Source organism: Drosophila hydei, unplaced genomic scaffold (assembly GCF_003285905.1).
Source record: "Drosophila hydei strain 15085-1641.00,03,60 unplaced genomic scaffold, DhydRS2 tig00000060-arrow-pilon, whole genome shotgun sequence".
In the NCBI taxonomy this organism is placed as follows: Eukaryota; Metazoa; Arthropoda; class Insecta; order Diptera; family Drosophilidae; genus Drosophila; species Drosophila hydei.
In genome coordinates this window covers 10272288-10291378 of record NW_022045656.1, presented here as the reverse complement: position 1 = coordinate 10291378, position 19091 = coordinate 10272288, and the positions used below count along the sequence as shown (strand labels likewise).

Sequence of the window (19091 nt, the reverse complement as noted above, 5' to 3'; positions counted from 1 at the left end):
CACTGATAATAAGAGGCAAGCGCGACCAAGATTCAGATGGAATCATTCCTATTTCTAAAGCCTTTTGAGCAATTAGCACATTCTGCAAGCAATTAAATTCGGCCTAAAGCGCCGCCAACAGCGCTTCAATCAGTTCAAAGGGCTTTACGCCTAACAACGCCGTCTGATAATCTCTTAAGATAATCGCTAAATGTCGTTGCCTGATTTGCTTAAGCTCCTCAGTAGTTTCATTTCAGCTTTCCAGCAATACCAAGCTAATTTTACAGTTTGTTTTGATATAAGGCCTAAAGGGTATTAGGAGCTGGCCCTTAGCTGAAGACCTTTCTCCACGTGACTCAGCGAAATGTTGGCGCCAACACAATACGAAGAGCGTCAAGCTGAAGACCCCAACGAGCCGAGCAACGCTCTGACACTTGTTTAATTAATTTCGAATCCAAAACATTTTGCCCTTGGCCAAAATCGTGAGTGCCCAAAAGTTTTTTTTGGCAACTTTGCTTTTGTGCTATGCTGATAAAGAAAAAATAAAAAACAACTGTTGTCGTTGTGTTTCGTTTTGTTTTGTTTTGCGCATCAACGATTTTATTTGATTGTGTGCGTGGAGCCCAAGCAGGAAATGGATGGAAAAACCCTTTTCAATCAAATTATTCGCCATCAGCGAGATGTTCAATCATTTTCTTACAATAAACCAAAAAAAGTTTGGGCTGCAAAGCGGTTAGATTGCTTTGCTGAAGACATATGTAACAGTTGAAATTTTCAACTACTAAATTTATTATTGAGAGTCGGGCTGAATGAGAGGAGGAGGGACAGTCAGATAGACAGACAGAAGTATGTTGTTAGCTGATCAATTTAATGAGCTGCGCTGATCCAGCTATGTGCTTAAATATCTCCTCTGGTCACTGCATATTGTGTTCAAGGTATTTCCTAGTCGAGCACTGCCCACAGAAATTTCGAAATCTGATAAAAGTTAAAAAAAAAACCAACTAAAGTTCACTGGCTTCTTTCAGGACTGTAAAGAGCATAAATTGGACCACTATTCAGGAATGCGTCCGTCTATAGCATAAATATATTGACAGTTGGAGCAAATTGGCGAAAAAATTGGCCTTTGAGCTTTTCCATGAGGAAAACGCTTCACTGAATAACTAAACCAAAACTGTTTAACATAAATTTAGCACAAATAACTTAAGGCAATAAAATTAAGTTAAAATAAATGCTTAAAAATTGTATATGTATTTAAATTTAAATTTAAGTACATAAAATATTTAAAATACATGAAAAAGATTTCAAAAATCTGTTACAAATTAACAATATTCATTTTTAAATAAATGCAAATTGAAATTAAATTAATATTTATAAAAAAATATTATTAAAGTTACTAAACAAAAAACAAAAATTATATAATATAATAAAATAAAAACACTAAATAAATATAACATTAAATAATATATAATAAATAAATATAAAAAATATATATAAAATAAAATATAATTATATATATAACATATATGCAATTAAAAAAAATATATAAATAACATTAAATAAAAAATATATAGAAATAACATTAAGTAAAAAAAAGTTAAATAACATTAAAAATAATTCAAATTAAAATATTTAAAATAATGTTGTACAACATATTTAGTCAATTTAGTAACTGTTAAGTTCATGAAAACTTTTTTAAATGCTGTAAAGTTTGGTAGTTAAAAATTAAGTAACTCTTGTAGATTTTTATCACTTAGCAGCTGCGCAGCTTAAGTAGACAATGTGGTTTTAGGACCTTAAACTCTGGTTGACTTTAGTGCAGCTTGTGAGTGAAATGTATCTTTGAGTGCAGTTTAACAGTCAATTTTCACTTTAAACTTTTCGCTGGTTGCGCATATGACAAGGCAAATACTTGACAATTGGCTACTTTGTTGTTGCTGCAGTAAGCCGGGCTAAGCAGAGCTAAAGATTAATGGGAATACAAGACAGCTGAATGAAGTCTAGCAACAATTTGGAGCAACAGCGCCCCCTGGAGCCACTGGAAACAATTTGTCAGTTAACCATATTGCACTGTGGGCCAGATGTAAAATATTATGGGTAAACATATCATATATCATATATCATATATCATATACCATATATCATATATCATTCTATTTGATATCAATAGAAGAGCCATCCAAACAAATCTGCATACATTTTTTGTTTGGCCAAGCTGAAATTGAGATTTGACCAACTTTAATAGGGACAACTGAAATCGTGACCGTTTTTCGCACAACTTTTCCAGTTGTTGGCCAAGTTTTCTACTGCGGAGTTGGCTTTCCACTCGACTGCATGCAAAATAATGACAAATTAATTTTATCCGGGGAATATTAGGCAGACAAGGGACAGCCCAAGGGAGCGTTTAGTACGTGTTCCTAGACCACTTTTTGGCACATTCCACATTCTTCCGCCTTTAATAGCATGTGAGTTATGAAATTTTTTGTGGCATACTTATTTGGGCACATTTTATGAACATGTAAATGGAATATTTTCGTAAAGTTTTAACACATCATTTGCACTTAATGCCAGCAACTAAACATGTCTAAGATATGTACTTGACTATAAAATAGAAATAAATATGAATTAATATGTTAGCCCAGAGTCTAAACATGCTGCCACTAAAACTAGAGTATACCCAAAAGTGTTAAAGCCATATGCTTGGGTACATTTGAGTTCATATAACTTGCAGGTATATGATAAGTATATACATTAGCTTCAAACCCCTTTTCAAATTTTTAAAATAACTCATTTTCCCCGAGATCTCGTCTGTTGAAAGAGACTTGCTAAAATTTGAGCAAAAGATAGAGTCAGAAGTACAGCTGCTTAGTTAATTCGAATTCTGATTCGAGTTCGAATTTGTATTAAAAACGTCAAATATCTTAAAAGTGAGAGCATTAGTTAGAGCGAGAAGAAGATAGAAACTGAAGCATAGCTGCTCAGTAAGCTCGAATTCGAATTCGGACTCGAACTTGAGTACGTTAGTGTAGCGTAATCCAATTCGCTGCTACTAAATTCCTTTGCCATTTGTAATAGTGTGATGTATAGAATAAAATAAAAACCAATTTGATGTTGACAAACACATAATAGTCTTTAAATATATTTTTCTAGAAATTCTCATGTGGCAAATCCACTTTGCATGGTTTACAAAAATATATTCCTAATGGCTGCTCGAAAGCTGAATGCTGCTTATATTTTGCATGTAAGTAGCTAAGGATTTAGGTATGTATGTAACATAAGTATGTATGTATGTATGTATTTATGCTTATTTATGTATATGTTTGCAGAGGGCAACCCTAAATGTCAGAGAGTAGTTTATTTTGAGAGTTTCTTGGAGCTTGAGTTGCCAAAATCCAAACCCACACACTAGCATACGGGCGCACACACACACACACACACACGCAATTACTCATAGAAGGAAGAGCAACTGTCGAGGTCAAAGACATGCACGAAATAAATCGTTTTTTTAATACCCTAAACCCACTTGTGAATGGGTATAACCTGTTTGTGCTAAATTATGTGATACCTGCTTGTCAAATTCTATATACTCTTCATAAGGTTCATAAATACATACTTAATAATATAAATATAATGTAATTTTCATTTTATATTTATAATCTAAAAACCGAATTAAAACAGCAACTCGCTAGTGATTAGGGTATCTAGTAGTCGAGTTCATTCTCTTCTCACTCTCTATTTTCTTTGCTTTTGCTCATCTTGCGCGTTTTTTATACAAATAGAACTGACATGAAAATAAGGCAGTTATAACAATATGAGATGAAAACTGAAAGTGTCACAAAAATAGAAAAAAATGTGTCAGGCGCAAATATTTCGATTTAAGCTGCGAAAGAAATTGCGCGAAGAATTGTCTCAATGCTGTCAACTTCAGCTGCCAGCGGCCAAATGAAAATATCGAAAACTTCAAGCTGTAATACACACACACAAGCAGTCACGCACCCATTCACATACATGTGTGTGCGAGTGAGGGAGCGAGAACGAAAGCTGGGTCATCAAAACCTTGCATAGTCATAGCAAACGCTGGGCTACAGGTGAACAAATTGGCCGTGCCGCATGCGGCAAAGTTTCTCCTTTTTTTGCACTCGAAACAGAATAGATAGCTGGAGCATATCATTTGCATATTTCTGTAGTTCATCGTCTTTCTGATAGTCCGTCGCTTATGTCACATCCTCGTCCATGGAGCTGCTAGCTGACAGCTAACTGCTAACTGCGCCACTGCAGATGGCTAGAAATGTGTGTCGTTTTGCTCCGCTGCAACAATGAATACCCCTAACAATGCCATTAATTCAAGTCGCTCAATATATCGATAATTTAATGAGCTAGCGCAGAACGGGTGGTTCTTCAGCTTAAGTCATTCACGCACGAATGAATTACGAAGTACAAGACATCCTTTGTTACCAAATTGAATTTTTTATTGAACAAGTTCAGTAGTTCATTTTAATAAATCTTTTAGGACAAGCACGTTTGAAATACCTAGCTGAAAAAGCACAATTACGAAAACTTTTTGAAGAAGTAAAATAACAATAAAAAGAAACAAATTAATTTATTATAATTTTAATTTTTAGTAACAAAAATATCTTATTGTACATAGAAATTGCTTAATAAAAGCATTTCTCTTCGATCTCTTCCGCAAATTTGTTAAAACTTTAAAAAGCTGTCATTGCGGTTTGTGTCTTGGCTAAACAAGCACGAAATATGCGTTAGCTATGCCGTAGGTCACAATAAATTCGAAGTATTGTCTTATACTGGGTTGTTGTACTTACTTTTTTGGCCATTTCACTGTCAAATAGACGAGTGATCGAATAATATATACCCTCTATCTGTATACGGAGATCTCTAATATAGATGCGGTTAATTTAAGCTAAAATTGAATTCAATTTATGCTTCTTGATCTAAAACAAATTTAGAGTTGAGAACGCCCGATGTCCAAATAAAGAGGTCGACTAATAAATATTTAGAGCCATTAAGTGAACATGGCTGTAGATCTTATCGATAACGTATAAATTATTGAGTTTTTGTTTACAAACGCATTAATCTCAATAGTTCGAATTTGTTGGTTTAAATATCAATTCCAATAACATCAATTAAATCCAAATTATCAGATCTAATTAATTCAATATAAACACTCTAGTTGACAGCTTAGAAATATTTCGGTTTCTTTGGTAAGTATAAAAAGTTCGTAAAACTAGAATCGCTAACAGTCTGTCGAACACTTGACAACCCTGAATAATAAACAGAAAACAACAGCCCATGTCTTGGCCTAATGTGAGTGCTAAAAGCAGCCACGCGCTGCGAGCTTAACTTCAACTTCTTGACTCTCCCACTCACACTACGCTCTCTGGCTTCGGCTACCTCTCCCGCTCTCGCTCTCTTAGTGTCTTTTAAGCTGTCTTGCATATGCCTAAAACGTGTTTTAACTGTCGCTTTGCTCGCTCACCGTTCGTGCGCTACCATTCTTCAGTTTCAGTTCAATTCGAAACGCGTCTCAGCTCGGTTGTTGACCACGGTTCGACTTCGACTTCGATTTCGACTGCGTTTTACGTGTATCCCAACACAGTGACTGTGGCTGTGCCTGTGCGTGTGAGTGTATTGGTATTTTTGAATGCCTGAGTGGAGCAAGTGCGTCCGGCGCAACCTTACTGGCCGATCGCTCGTTTGTTCGGTCATCGAACGGTTTCCATTAGCAGAGCACAGCTCCAAATCGGAATTCGGTTCGTTCGTTGTCTTCTTTATGCAAAGCGCGTAATTTTGCATTACGCTCGAGCCCAACGTCATCGCAGACTAAAACCCTGTGCACCCTCCCCTCCTCCTTGCCCAGTTAACAGTAAAGTCACTCGGTCATTACGCCTGTGGCTGTTGTTGTTGTTTTCGAATTTGTTTGTATGCGCTGTTACTTATGTGTGTGTGTGTGGCCATGCATATATGTATGTTTATGTGTTTATGTGTGGACAATTTCACTTTGCATTGAAATCAAGTTTGGTTTTTAACAACTCGAATCGCGCTGTGTGGTCACACTGTGCATGCTTCTTCATTTTTTATTTTTTGCCTCACTGCACTTGTTAGCCAATTAAAAGCACCCAAGCCTATGGATTGTTTATGTTCTTAGCCAATGAAAAATTAGCATAGTCTTTCCGATTTGCCTGACCTCCCCACTTAGAAACTGCCGAAGAATAAAAAAAACCTATTAATTAAAAATAATAATTAAAAGCTTGCAACAACAACAGCAGCAGCAAAAGCATTAAGTAATAAGCGAAGGTCAGCCATAATGGCTGTTCTTATTCCCTCACTCTCTCCCAGTCTCTTTCTCTCTCACTCTCTTTCCCTGTACATGGACAGTGGATCGAAACATGTTTCACACTTTTTGTGTTTCTTTAAAAAATTAGCTTTAATTTATGGCAAATGTTTATAAATAAAAATGACAAAGCAAAAAAAGCAAAAAACGAATGTCAAAAAAGTGTAAACAGAACTATTAAATGCTTTTCAATATATACGATATTAATGTATATCGTATCGTATTGTGCATAAATTTCGTATATCGTATTCCAATATTGAAATTATTTTACCCAAAAATAAAGAATAAAAAAGTAATTTTAAAAAAAGAAAATATAAAAAGTCTAACTTTGCAAAAATGTTCTAAGTTTTTTAAAAATATATTTCTAAATTCCAAATCTTGCATTTTTTATACCTTAAATAAACCTTGAACTTTTTGATTCTCTCGTTATTTTTCGACCAAAATAATGAAATCATAATTTTGATTTTTAATTACTTTATAACGGTAACTAAATTGAATTATTTGCCAATATTTTATGTGTGTGTTTTTGATTCAATTATATAGCAAAAATATAAAAATATATAAAAACCTGTTAAACGAGTAGCTTAAAATTTGGTTAAATGTGAAAAAAAAACAACAAAAATGCAAACACTGAGCGATCAAATAAATTGCTAATAAATTACAAATTGTTTGCTAAATACTACGAAAAAAAATTAAAAATTACAAGCAAGTTGCAAAATTGAAAGAAACAAAAATCTTTTGGAAAACATTTGAGCTACAAATTATACAAAAAAAATGCCTGTCAAGCCAAAGCGGGCGTCACTGCCGGCGTCGCCGTCGACGTCGCTGCTGACGCCACAACGGTGCCGCAGCGTCAGCCTCAGCTTCTTCATCGTCTTTTGCTGTGTCAGCGGCAGCATCGCACAAGGTGAGTGAGTTTTACATATGATTTTTTTTATTATATTTATGTACCGCCACACAACAAGTAGGTATACGACTAAAAATTAAAATTGAGTTTTTCGACAACCTGCGGTCTTTTTAGTCATATTATTGTCACAGGCATTGCCCGTTGCTACTTTCGTGTTTTCGTTTGAGCTAGAGAAGTGCAATTGCGCTCAGGACAAATCATCGATAGCTTTTGTCCTTTGCCATAACAGGCAGCTCTAAATCAGCGATCGTGTTATTCCCTTCGCATATCGATATTAATTTCTTATTCTTATTAGAGACAAGTAGTGCGCAGAGGGTATCTGATAGTCATGCACTCGTAATTGTTGTTCTTATTTCGTGTCTGTTATCTTTTAGGTACCATTTTTTGTTTAATTGAAAGCAGCATAAAGAATACATTTTACCTCTGCTGCTGATTCACGTCATGCTAATTTATCTCGGCCTTTGCCAGCCGGAACTTCGTCGAGGTCTAACAGCTGAAGAGCCTAAAGCAACAAAAAAATGAGATGACACAATAAACGCGTGTTTAAAAATTAAGAGTTTAAACAAAAAGAATTGTCGACATTTGTCACGAAGAATTAAAAAAGAAAAAACAACAGAAAGTCTGAAAACTAAACCAATAATAAGCGCACAAATAAATAAAACACGTACTTCCGCAGCTGAAGCTTAACTCTGTACAACATATACAAATATTAGCAAAATAAAATATCGTTGTTAAATAAATACTTAAATACTCAAATACAATACATACATATATACGTATGTATTTATTTACGCAAGTCGTGTATACATACATATATATGCATGTATTTGCCTCTTATAAGTTACCGTTGTTTTTCGCCCCTTTTTCGGCAACCTTTTACGACGATTGTTGTAATAAGATGACTTCGCTTTTTAAGTGTGTTATAATGTCAATGTGTCAATAAAATCACAGTCATCCTGTGTGCAATGCGTTACAACAAGTTGCTTGTTGATTTAACGGTTAAATTCGAATGCAATTTGAGGGAATTCTTATGTATTGCAACACTAAACAAATTGTTCTTTGCTTGAACTGAATATTCGAATTCGAATTAAGTTCTTTGTATGAATTCGAATTCGAATTAAATTAAAAGGACTGACAACATAAACTCAGCTCCAATTCAGTTGTTTAACTATAGTTTTTCTGAACATTCATTTCCTCTTCTCCATTTTGTTTTTGACACTGTCTCAGAGCTGCCACTATGTTGAAAATTAAGGGTGTTGTAATTAGATAACACAAATCACACCGTAACGATGCATGATAAATGTGCAATTAATCTTTGCATATTGAATATTGAATGAAAATCATACATTAACAGGCAAATATGTATGTAAAAGCATGATGTCAATGATAGATATAATTATATATTGACATAATACTTAAACTGATTAAAAAATACGACAAACTGCCCAAACGACCATTTCAAAATGAATAGAAAACAAAGCAAACGAAAAGAAAAAATTGTATGTAAATCAAAAATTCTTACGTAACATGTTTACAACAACAGAAAATGACAAAACCTTTCTACTAACATAAAATTCGACACCGAGACAAAAATTAAGACAGCGTATAAAACCACAGAAAGCAAATGAATTTCAGTCAAACGAAAAACAACGCTAATGAAATTAACTTAGCTAATGAAGAGCTGATGAGCTCTGTGGAATAATTTACAAACAAACATACAAAGCCACATAACTACATATAGATAAATACTTATTATTAATTCGAAATCAAGAAATACAACTCTTGGAAATCTACATTCATTTCATATACTAACATTTTGTCGCGCGTGTTGCCACACAAAAAGAAAACAAGTTTTTTTGCCAACAACTATGCAAATTAAAACACTAAATATGTACACAAGTACGTCTGTGTGTGTCTGTGTATTTAGATTGTCTATAGGTAGCTGATGATATTTTGTAACAATAATGAAAACGAAAGTGAATCCGCTCATGGGCTGACTTTGAAAACCCTTGAGGTTACCCTTGTAGCACTCAAAATGTGCGCCATTTCACTTTTTCCAGCTGCGTTCGTCACAATTTTATCGAATTAAATTATACACGCACATATACACGTACGTGTTAGATAGAGATGCCACTATAGATACGGCTGCTGCATGCTTAAAGAAAGTGAAAGAAGTGGGCACAAAACATAGCAGGTTAAACAAGTGCCGATCTCTCTCTTTTTCCCTGCCTCCCTCTCTCACACGTTCTCTTTTATGAAACTGTCACACATGAGCTTTTTTGAGTTGATAAACATGTCTAGTACGCTGTCAAATATAACGAATAACTAGCCCTATAAAAAGGCGGAAAGTACACTTTATTTATTTGTTGACTTCACACATGTTTGAGTAATTGACAGCGGGTTTTCTTTTTCTTAATTTGCGGCTTTCTGCTCTTTAATAATGAGAAACATTCCAATGACATTGTCCACGAACTATGGCAACACACATAATGTACGTATGTAGATACTTGCATGTGCAAACAAACACACACATGTAAAACTGTAGCGCGCTTTGTAACAGTGAAAAGTTACATTAACATACAGCCATGCCATTGTAGCAACATGCCAAAAGTAAAAACATAAACAAAAAGATAATGTATAAGAAATCAACATGCTGGCATTTTTGCCAATGGCCAATTAAAATACTTACATTATTTTTTTTTCTTACAGTGCACATTATTTCCGCTATAGTTAAGTGCAATTGCTTTTGCAGCTTGTGAGCTCTAAAAGGAGTTCGAAAAAACTAGTTTCAAGTCTAAGTGAGCCTATAACTGTTTATGTAGAGGAGACGGCTTGAAAATACCCTGGGTTGCTGGCGAAACACATATAAATATAAAGTATTTTTGATGTAATTTAGTATATATGTATATAATATAATAGTATGTAAACTATATATGTATGTATGTATGTATATATGTATATATGTATATACATACTTATGCATGCTTTTATACTGCCTTCGCCACTTCACTTCTTGTTGAACCAACATAGAGTATATACAGTTGTGTGCACTGTGAGTAGCACTTGTTTTTTTGCTGGCTTGTGCTTTTAAATAGAAAAGGAAATCTTTTACAAAATGCTCAAAAATAATTTAAACATATTTTAACGGAAAATTCAAAATACTGAAAGCGTATAGTGTGCGTTTCTATTATGTCTATAATTCTATTGATTTTGCTTATTGTGAATCGTATATCGATAAGACTCTAAAGTGCAAGAGCGTTTTGGCAGGTCAATCATCTGTTATCGATATTTTAAGTTGACAGAGAATCTGGCATCACAAGTCACATTTCCTACGTTTTGTGATCAAAGCAGGAGTGAGTTATTTAAGTGCTTAGCTTTTTTCTTTTCTCTTATTGGCCGTTTTCTCGAGTTTTGTTTACTGCTGAAGGTGAGAAATGTATAAATTACTTGTTTTCATTTGACCCGTGGTCGTGTGTCCGTGTTCGTTGCAGTTTGCATAGGTTTCTTCAAATTAAGCTATCCAATTTGAATAAGCATTAGAAATGTCTGAGGGCAATCGCAAGTATCAGATGTCAGCGGGCTCTGGCAAGAGAAAAGCAAACGATTCGCCCCCCGATGCTGCATTAGCCAATAATAACGCTAAAAAACCAAAAAAGAAGAAAGGCAAAGCTAAACAAAATGAGCCAGAGAAATGGACACACAATGTGGAAAGAATATTAGAGAAGCGCTACGTGAGTGGGCGAGCGCAACTATTGCTAAAGTGGGTTGGGTACCCAATAGAGGAAAGCACCTGGGAGCCCATTGAGAACTTAAGCGGAGATTGCATGATCATGCTAGCGGACTTTGAGGCAGCTCTATATTCCAAACAATGCCAAAAGCCCAAACATCAAGCGGCCGAGCCGACGCGATCATTAAACACATCTCAGTCCGGCTCGACTGAAAGTGCCAAAGAGAACAAACAACAGTCATGTCCCGTTATGACACCACAACAGCCTGTTAATGTGTTCGAAGCCAAGCACGAATTGCAGAAGAGAGGGGAGCAGAGCGAACTGCAAAGAGAGCAACAGCGACCCCAGCAAAAAAAGCAACTGCAGATGCACGAAAGAGAGCTTCGTGAGCAAAAGGAACGAAGCCAGCTACTGCAGAAGCCGCCAGGCCGGGAACCACAAGTGCGTAAGGAACAGTCACAGCTGCAGACTAAATCCAAAATGCCAAAACTATGCAAGGATCTTATGCTCAGCAGCGACAGTAGCGGCAACAGCAGCAGCAGTGACAGCGACAGTGAAAGCTCCAGTGGTCATAGCAGTAGCAGCAGCAGCGGCAGCGGCAGTGGCAGCAACAGCAGCAGCAGTGGAGGTAGCAGCAGCAGCAGCAGCAGCGAAAGTGAAGAGGAAATTGTCAAGCAGCCGAAGCCAACTCCAAACCCGTTGCCAGTTCCAAAGCCTAATCCCTTCTTCAACAATCTGAATTTGCCACCCAAACTCAATCTGAGCAGCGATGATGATTCCGATGATGAACCACCGCCGCCTGCACCAAAACCAATTAGCGTTGTGGATCATAATAACATCATTACTAACAGTATTTATGCACGGACTTCTATCGAGTCTCTGAAGGAGCAAGCACGCAAGTGGCATGACAGAAGAGCAGCTGACAGAAATGACAATGTTCCGGTCGCTAACGCAACGCCCCCTAAACAACCAAGTGTACCCCAGACGCAAAGGCAAGTGGAAATCCCAAAGCTGTCATCCGTATCACCGGAAATTCCCAAACTTCGCCGTCAAACCATGCATTCGAGTGGTATAGAGGAGGTCATGGAGCAAGTAAGTTACCATTCGGTAAAGTTTAGGGTTCTGATCAAACCAACGTATTCCAATAGATGCACGAAAGTGATCCAGTGGAAAAGCCTAAAGTGCCAAGTCAGGAAAGAAGCCGCAACAAGCAACCGAAATCAAGCAGAAAAAGTCGCTTTAACAGTGTTGGTCCGCTGCCCTGTTTGGACACCTCTCCAAAACCGAATGACAACGCGGATAAAATCCTGAATCACCTCGAAGTCGTTAACCAACGAAATACATCAAGATCTCCCATCATCAAGGAGTTGGCAGTTGAGCATATAAAAATCGTGTCGCCGATGCCAAACAGTCCAATTCCGATTCGATTGCCAAGCACGCCCAAAACCCCGGAGAAGAGCTCTATCAGCAGCAGGAGCAGCAGCAGCGGCGGCAGCAGTGCCCGTAGCAATAAGAGTGCCCGAGCTCCTAGCAGCAGCAGCAACAGTCATGCCAGACCAATGGGCAACTGGGATGATGCGCTGCAGCTGCCAGCGCGACCCCAGGGCATTGAGCGTGGTCTGGCGTTGGAGAAAATACTGAAATCCTTCAAGATGAGAGGCGAAACCTATCTAGTGGTCAAATGGAAAGCTATCTCGGTACTCGATGCAGTGTCGCTGAGTGGTGTCATTGAGTTGTACCCGCACATTGTCATCGAGTATTTTGAGAAGCTTCAGCTTCGGTGTCCTCTAGACTAGGTGAGTTTCGACTTCGAAGTCAGCTAGATTAATGACTAAGTTTTTCTACTAGACGTGCTGCCGGTGTTCTCAGATCTCGATGCAGTGTTACGTGGAGCTCTAACTGATTTAGTTTAGAAATTGCAACTTCGGTGCCAACTTGATTAATGGTGAGTTTCTATTTCGGAGTCGACTTGATAAATGATAAATGATTTCTTCGGTACTTGCTGCAGTCAGTGGTCAACTGGAAAGCTCTGTATTTTATAAGGTCTTGTAATCTGTTCTCATTGATTAATGGTGAGTTTCAATTTCGAAGTCGCCTAGATTAATGCTGAGTTTATTTGCTAGAACTGTTCATCCAAGCTACTGGTTAAGTTGGAAAACTATCTCTAAACTCTCTACCAAAAGTTCAAATTAAATACTTTAAGAAACTTAAATTTCGAAGTACGCTAGAGTAATTTCGGAATCCGATTAATGGTGAGTTTCCCTGCCAGCTGTTGTTGGCCCTGTGCTCATAACCTTAAACACGCGCTTCCGTTTGTCGGCAGGGCATCTTCATAATTTTACAGTTCGACGCTCGCAGTTGCCATGAGCCATGAAAAGTGTGGCCCGCGTTTTGGTCAACATAAATTTGCCGCCAAAAAGTGCCGACATCCGTTTGCGACTAGCTACGTAGCCACACTGTCGATACTCTAGCCAAGCCATGATATGATGCACCTGCAAACACGCTATATATATGTATATATATATCTTTGATAACCTCTGCCCAGCAAAATGACAAATTGCACAGCCCCTTTGGCTGGACCCTGCTGCTTGTGGCAGCGCAATACGATATCGAGTCTCATATGAATCATCTCTTGCGTTCATGACAATTCTCTGCTGCTACCCTCACAAATTGTGGGCACTCATAATGGCTTGATTAGTTTGCAAGCCTTGAAAAATGATTACCAGCCCATTAAGCTGTTAGCCAAGTATGCGTATACTGAATTGAGCCTGAATATTGTGTAAATATATGTGTAAACTTGATTCTTTTTATGTTCTTGCAGAGGTCAGTAGAATGATTTTTTATTATGCTTGTGGAAGCCAATCAATTCTGTCTATTGTTATATTTCTATTGTATACATAAGATCTAATTTTAATAAAGTCTAAAGTAAACTAATTTTCAATTAAATTTCACAGCATTTCACTGAAGACAGTGTATCTATAGTTCGGCAATGAATTCGACTTCAGCTAGATTTTATGGTGTAGATCAACGTGCAAGTTATGAGCGTGGAGACTCTTGTCTAGGCTTTATTTGTTGCCTGCTTATCGATGCTATCTGTTGACAGCTGGCGACAACAACATATGCCGAGACGACATGGCTTTGAACTCGGCGGCTTAGCGACTGAGCAGGCTCTTTGGCTTATTTGTATATAGTTTTATACGCGACCGAGCTGCGCTGGAAGCTGTGGGCGTTTCAGTTCATTCAACTGAGGCCGAAATGGCAAATTGCGCGCTGTACCCTACAGCAGACTTGGTTGGCCCGTTGGATCCACCCATCGACACCTGTCTGCAGCTTACCTTAATGAGTGGCTCACAGCTAAGCTATTGCCTCAGCTAATGTTGTGTCCATTTGTTGCTGTTTGTTGTGCAATTTCAATGTCATTTGCTAGCTCTGCGCTAGCTGATTGCATTTTTTGTAAACTCTGTGCAAACCTATTGGGTATTAAAGGTTTTAAGTAGATCTTAATTTGTAAATCTTGAATTAAGCTGAAAAGCCGCTTAAGCTCTGCAAAAGTTTAGTGTAAATTTAATTAGCTTATGTAAACTCACATCAATTGCTGAATTTACCCAAGAAAATGTTATAAAAACCTTTTGTAATTGTAGAAAACTGAAAAGGTTTTTATGGAAGGGCATTTAGTTAGTTAAATTCGTAACAATTATTACTTTTATTGTAATATAAACAAGTTATATAGTTTAGTCTATATATAGTTAACGCTGCTCAAATTACTTCCTCTCCCTTGACTTGCTCGGTTCTAATTCTTGACTATAATTTGATCAATTTCCTTTACTGTAAGACCCGCTGCTTGCTTAGGTAGATATGGATCGCAGTGCTCTATTATTATTGGATGTAATTGTGGTGCAGTGGATTTTAGTAATTTGTTGTCTCGACTTCAACTTGATTTATGTGTGTGCTGGGCCTTTGCTATAATTCACCACATCGAACGAGTTTTTCATGTTGTGCTCGGCTACATACCGCAAATGGAGCTGATCGTACTGTCTGATAAATAATATTAGTTCCTTAGGTCTATGTTAGTTTGAATTACTGATTCAAGATCTACTAGTCAATGCTTTAATATGATCTTTATAATTATTTTGAAAGCAACATATTTAGATCAAAGTCTATTTGAGCTAATTGTGTTTTGTATTGAAGTATAGTCTGTATTTTAGGTCAATGTTGGTTCGCTTTGAATATATCAGTTGTAATTGAACTAAAAACATTTTAGATCACAACTTTTAGATCAAAGCTAATTTTATTACAATCTTACTTCACTGTTTTATCTTTTAGTACAAGTGAACAAATTGTTGCTGCCATATATGATCTAAAAACTAATTTTAGACGAATTTTTAGTTTAAAGTTAATGGAATTTTAATGCATTACTGCAGTACTCTGGTCTAAAAATCCAATTTTAGTTCAACATTTTAGATCAAATAATTTATATGCGTTTCTCTTGTATATGATCTAAGAACTTAAAATTAGTTCCTAATTCTTGAGTCATAGGCAATGTGATAATAGTTGATCTAAAAACAATTTTCCTATATATTTTATATGCTGATATCAATTTTACTATGGCTCATTGCTTCAATAACTTGTTTCATATATATTTCAAGATATTTGAGCTTCAGTTTTCTACAACATATGACACTTATAGCATTAATCAGACGTTAATCAGCTCTATATGTGTCTTTCATTATGATCAAGTTGAAATTGCTTTCATAATTATTATTTTTCCTGCATTGCCCGAAAATGGAAAATCTCTAGAGCCGAAAAAATGTTGTTTTGAAATTTTCCAACCGCATTTTGTCTATGATATTTGTCTGGCATTTCCCATTGCTCTGTGGTCTGTGTTGGTTCAGCTATTATTACAACAACAGCAGCAGCAGCAGCAGCAACACTAACAATATATGCGATAATTTTTCGCTCTTTTGACCATATTTGATAGTTGATGTAATTACGCCCAAGACGGCGATGCAGCCAAGCGCCCTCATTTATGACGCTTTGCATACAATAATAACAACTTGGACAGTGTTGTTATTGTTGTTGTTGTAGTAGTTGTCGTTGTAGTTGCTGTAATGCAATTTGTTTAACGCTTCGTTTATTACCAAAAACAGCAAACGCATTTGAGACGCCCGACTCCAATGTTGTTGCTGATGTTGCTGTTGCTGTTGCTGTTGCTGTTGTTGCTGCTGTTGCTGTTTGTTGTACATCTTGGTCATGTGGGCAGTGGCAGTGGCAGTTTGTTGAATGAAACATAGTTTTGCCAGCAACAAAAATGAATATTAACCAAACCGAAGCTTCAATACGCTAACAAAAAAAGTGAAAGTTCAGCTGGAATGAGGATTACTTTTAACAAATTTGTTGTTTAAAGTGCTCGATCTAAGCAGATCTATATACGCATATAGTAAACTTGTGAGAGCTTAATATTTTTGTCTCTAACATAAATCATATTTTAAAGACAAAATATATTCAACATAAAAAACAAACTAATTTAAATGCCTTACAAATGAAAACATTTTCATATATACAAAATATAGACGATATATATACCATGTATGATATAGACTAGAGTAGTGCGGACAGGAGCCTAATCCACCCACAACTTACCATAGATATCTGACTGCTGCTGCCAGCCCACTGCTGCACCTGGCCACCTGTTCGAGCGGCAACGATCTGTGCCTGCAACATCTTTGCAGCGTGTCCAGTAAATTGTGCGGGCGTGGCATCGCCAGCCTTTATTTATTATCTTGTACTTGCCCCCTCTCTGCTCTGTCAGCTTTATATGTTTATTTAAGTATGTTGCAGGCCATGTCTTTGCTTGTTGGCACGGGTCTGCGTCGCTCCGGCTCTGCTTGCCCGTGGGTTAGATGTCAGTGGAACGGCAATTACTTGTCCACGTTTATGACTGCAATTGTGCTTGTTGCACTGTGTTGGTCGCTGAATTGGTTCGTTTCGATGTGCGCGGCTTCAAGCTAATGCAATGCATCAACATATTTGACATGCGAGGAGCTGCAGAGCCATTAAGGTGGGGCGCTCAAGCATTACTTGGGCTACTCGCTTTCAATTCTGCTCTCTTTGTGAATGCTGTTGGCACTGAATGGTGTCAGGCATGCTTGTAGAGATCACGCTTGTCTGTAGGATTGCCTAGTAACAGATTGTAATTTTAAAATGCCCTCAATTTGAGCGAAGCGATGTGTACTTGCTGCTCTTATCAAATCAGTCGAATAGCAGACTCTGTAGAACATGGCAGTGCCACACTGTGAACAGTGTTTAAGCTTCCATATCTATAAAGATTTGTTATACAGTTTGTCAAATTGCAGACCATAGAATTTATAGTTCTAACTGCTAAGGATGCTGAGAGTTGTCCCTCAGCAAAACTTGATAATTCTCGCCCTAAAACTATGTCAATCCATATAAGTTATAGGCATATTCTTAGAGAAAGCTACACGTAATTCAAAACTTGGTAATTCTCGCTGTTAAAGCTATGATAGATTGAGTTTTTTCTGATCAGCCCATCTGCCATGGGCAGAATGTAGTACATATAGCTTTATCTGTAGAGAATATTGAGAGTAATCCAAAAGGATTATCTACTTGCTCTAGGACTATCAAAAAATCCAATTTTTCATGTCTTTGCTGAACTTGAATATATATTAAAAATTTTAGTTATAGAAGATCTCCTACAGAGTCTTTAGGTTTCCAGCTGCAATAAAGTTAAGCTTGTGCTGAATATTGAAATAGTCGAATCTTAAGCTAAGAGCTCTGTAAACTGTAAAACATATATGTAGGCTATAATTGAGTATATATTTATATACATAACTTATATAAAACATCAACATGCAATATAAGCCAAAAACCCATATACTCTCTTTTCATTTAATGAGCGAGTGTTAAAAATATGTTAACTTTAACCTTGACCGTCTACCCTGTGAACTTGTGCTCAGCGCCGTTTTTGTTTGGCATTTCGGTTCCTTATAATGTGGGACAGATCCATATATATAATGAACAAGTTAATGATATAACAATGCCCCGATAGCCATAAAGCAGCTCTTTCTCCAGCTTTAACTGTTCCGCTTGCTGTGGCAGGTGCAGCGCCGCAGCTCAAATGACCTTCTATTGTTTGCTGTTTGCTGTTAGATGCCACGCCCCAGAATCTACAAAAAAAAAAAATAATGTGAAACAACTTATTTTTTAACATAATTGTTATAATTGTTTGTATATTTTATATTTGGTTTTTAACAGTTGTTTTTTTTTTCCTATCTGCTTTCAGGTAAGACTCAAGCTCGATGCGACGAGCTAACAAACAATTCTCACAATAAATCATCGAAACAAAAGGAAGGTTCATGGCCAATATCTGCTGATGTCTGCAACTGCTAATGGTAGAGCTTATAGAGGTAGCGGGAGTGGGAGTGGAAGTGGGAGTGGGAGTAGGAGAAAGCGGGACGATTGCCTGGCTAAGCTAATTTGTATGAACTAGTTTTGTTTTGGTAAACAAACAGATTTAAACATGCTTTAAGTTTATATATAGTTAAGTATTATTAAAGTAAAAATATGTAATTATGAATATAAATATATATAGCTATATATATTGCTCAAACATTGACTGAATGTTGCTGCAAAATAACAATAAAAATCTTAGTGCTTTGCTTTTGTTAAATAAGTTTAGCTTACCTTAGTCGAATTATATATTTTATCTTTAAGATATTTCGCTCGTTTCATTAGATAGTTTTTTTTTTCTTTTAAATGTCATTTGCTGGAATTTATAAAGGTCTTTTGTCGCGTCTCGTTGACATTTTTGCTTGACTTTTTGAAATAAATTCGTTTTTTTTTTTGGTTTCTTTTCTTGCATTTTCTGGGTGTGTTTGACGGCCGACCCCATTGATAAAAATGAGTTTCGTATGGTAATTTGCGCAGCTTTTTGCATTCGACAAGTGGGCGCATTCGCCGTTGCATGCCACACATCTGACTCAAAATACCAAAATGCAAAGGCCAATTGCAAATTTCTGAGTTCTGACTGAACAAAATTGTCAGACAATTTTTAAAGCAAATTCCTAACGCACGCTCCTGCATTAAATTTTATATACATTCAGTTTTTGTGCAC

General features: G+C 36.7%; 2 protein-coding genes across 4 annotated transcripts in view; both read left to right on the top strand.

The window, feature by feature from the left end:
• The first annotated feature begins 7036 nt into the window (after positions 1-7036).
• Positions 7037-19091, top strand: part of LOC111597120 (flocculation protein FLO11) — a 44492-nt gene continuing 32437 nt past the window's right edge. The window contains exon 1 of the mRNA XM_023311680.2: positions 7037-7232. Coding sequence (XP_023167448.2) covers positions 7100-7232 — 133 coding nt within the window. The 5' untranslated portion in view covers positions 7037-7099. The remainder of the gene's footprint in view (positions 7233-19091) is intronic.
• On the top strand, positions 10544-18412 carry LOC111597122 (uncharacterized protein DDB_G0271670). Of its 3 annotated transcripts, XR_003944596.1 has the most exons (6): positions 10544-12052; positions 12109-12756; positions 12809-12905; positions 12969-13032; positions 13084-13212; positions 18261-18412. XR_003944596.1 is itself a non-coding variant. In XM_030226062.1 (3 exons), exons 1-2 carry the CDS (start codon positions 10775-10777, stop codon positions 12754-12756), a joined length of 1926 nt encoding a protein of 641 aa, XP_030081922.1. In that variant the 5' UTR covers positions 10544-10774; the 3' UTR covers positions 18261-18412. The 3 variants fall into 3 exon arrangements, 1 of the variants encoding a protein (XP_030081922.1); XR_002751284.2 differs by lacking the exons at positions 12969-13032; positions 13084-13212 and having other exon boundaries at positions 10544-10659; positions 10724-12052; XM_030226062.1 differs by lacking the exons at positions 12809-12905; positions 12969-13032; positions 13084-13212.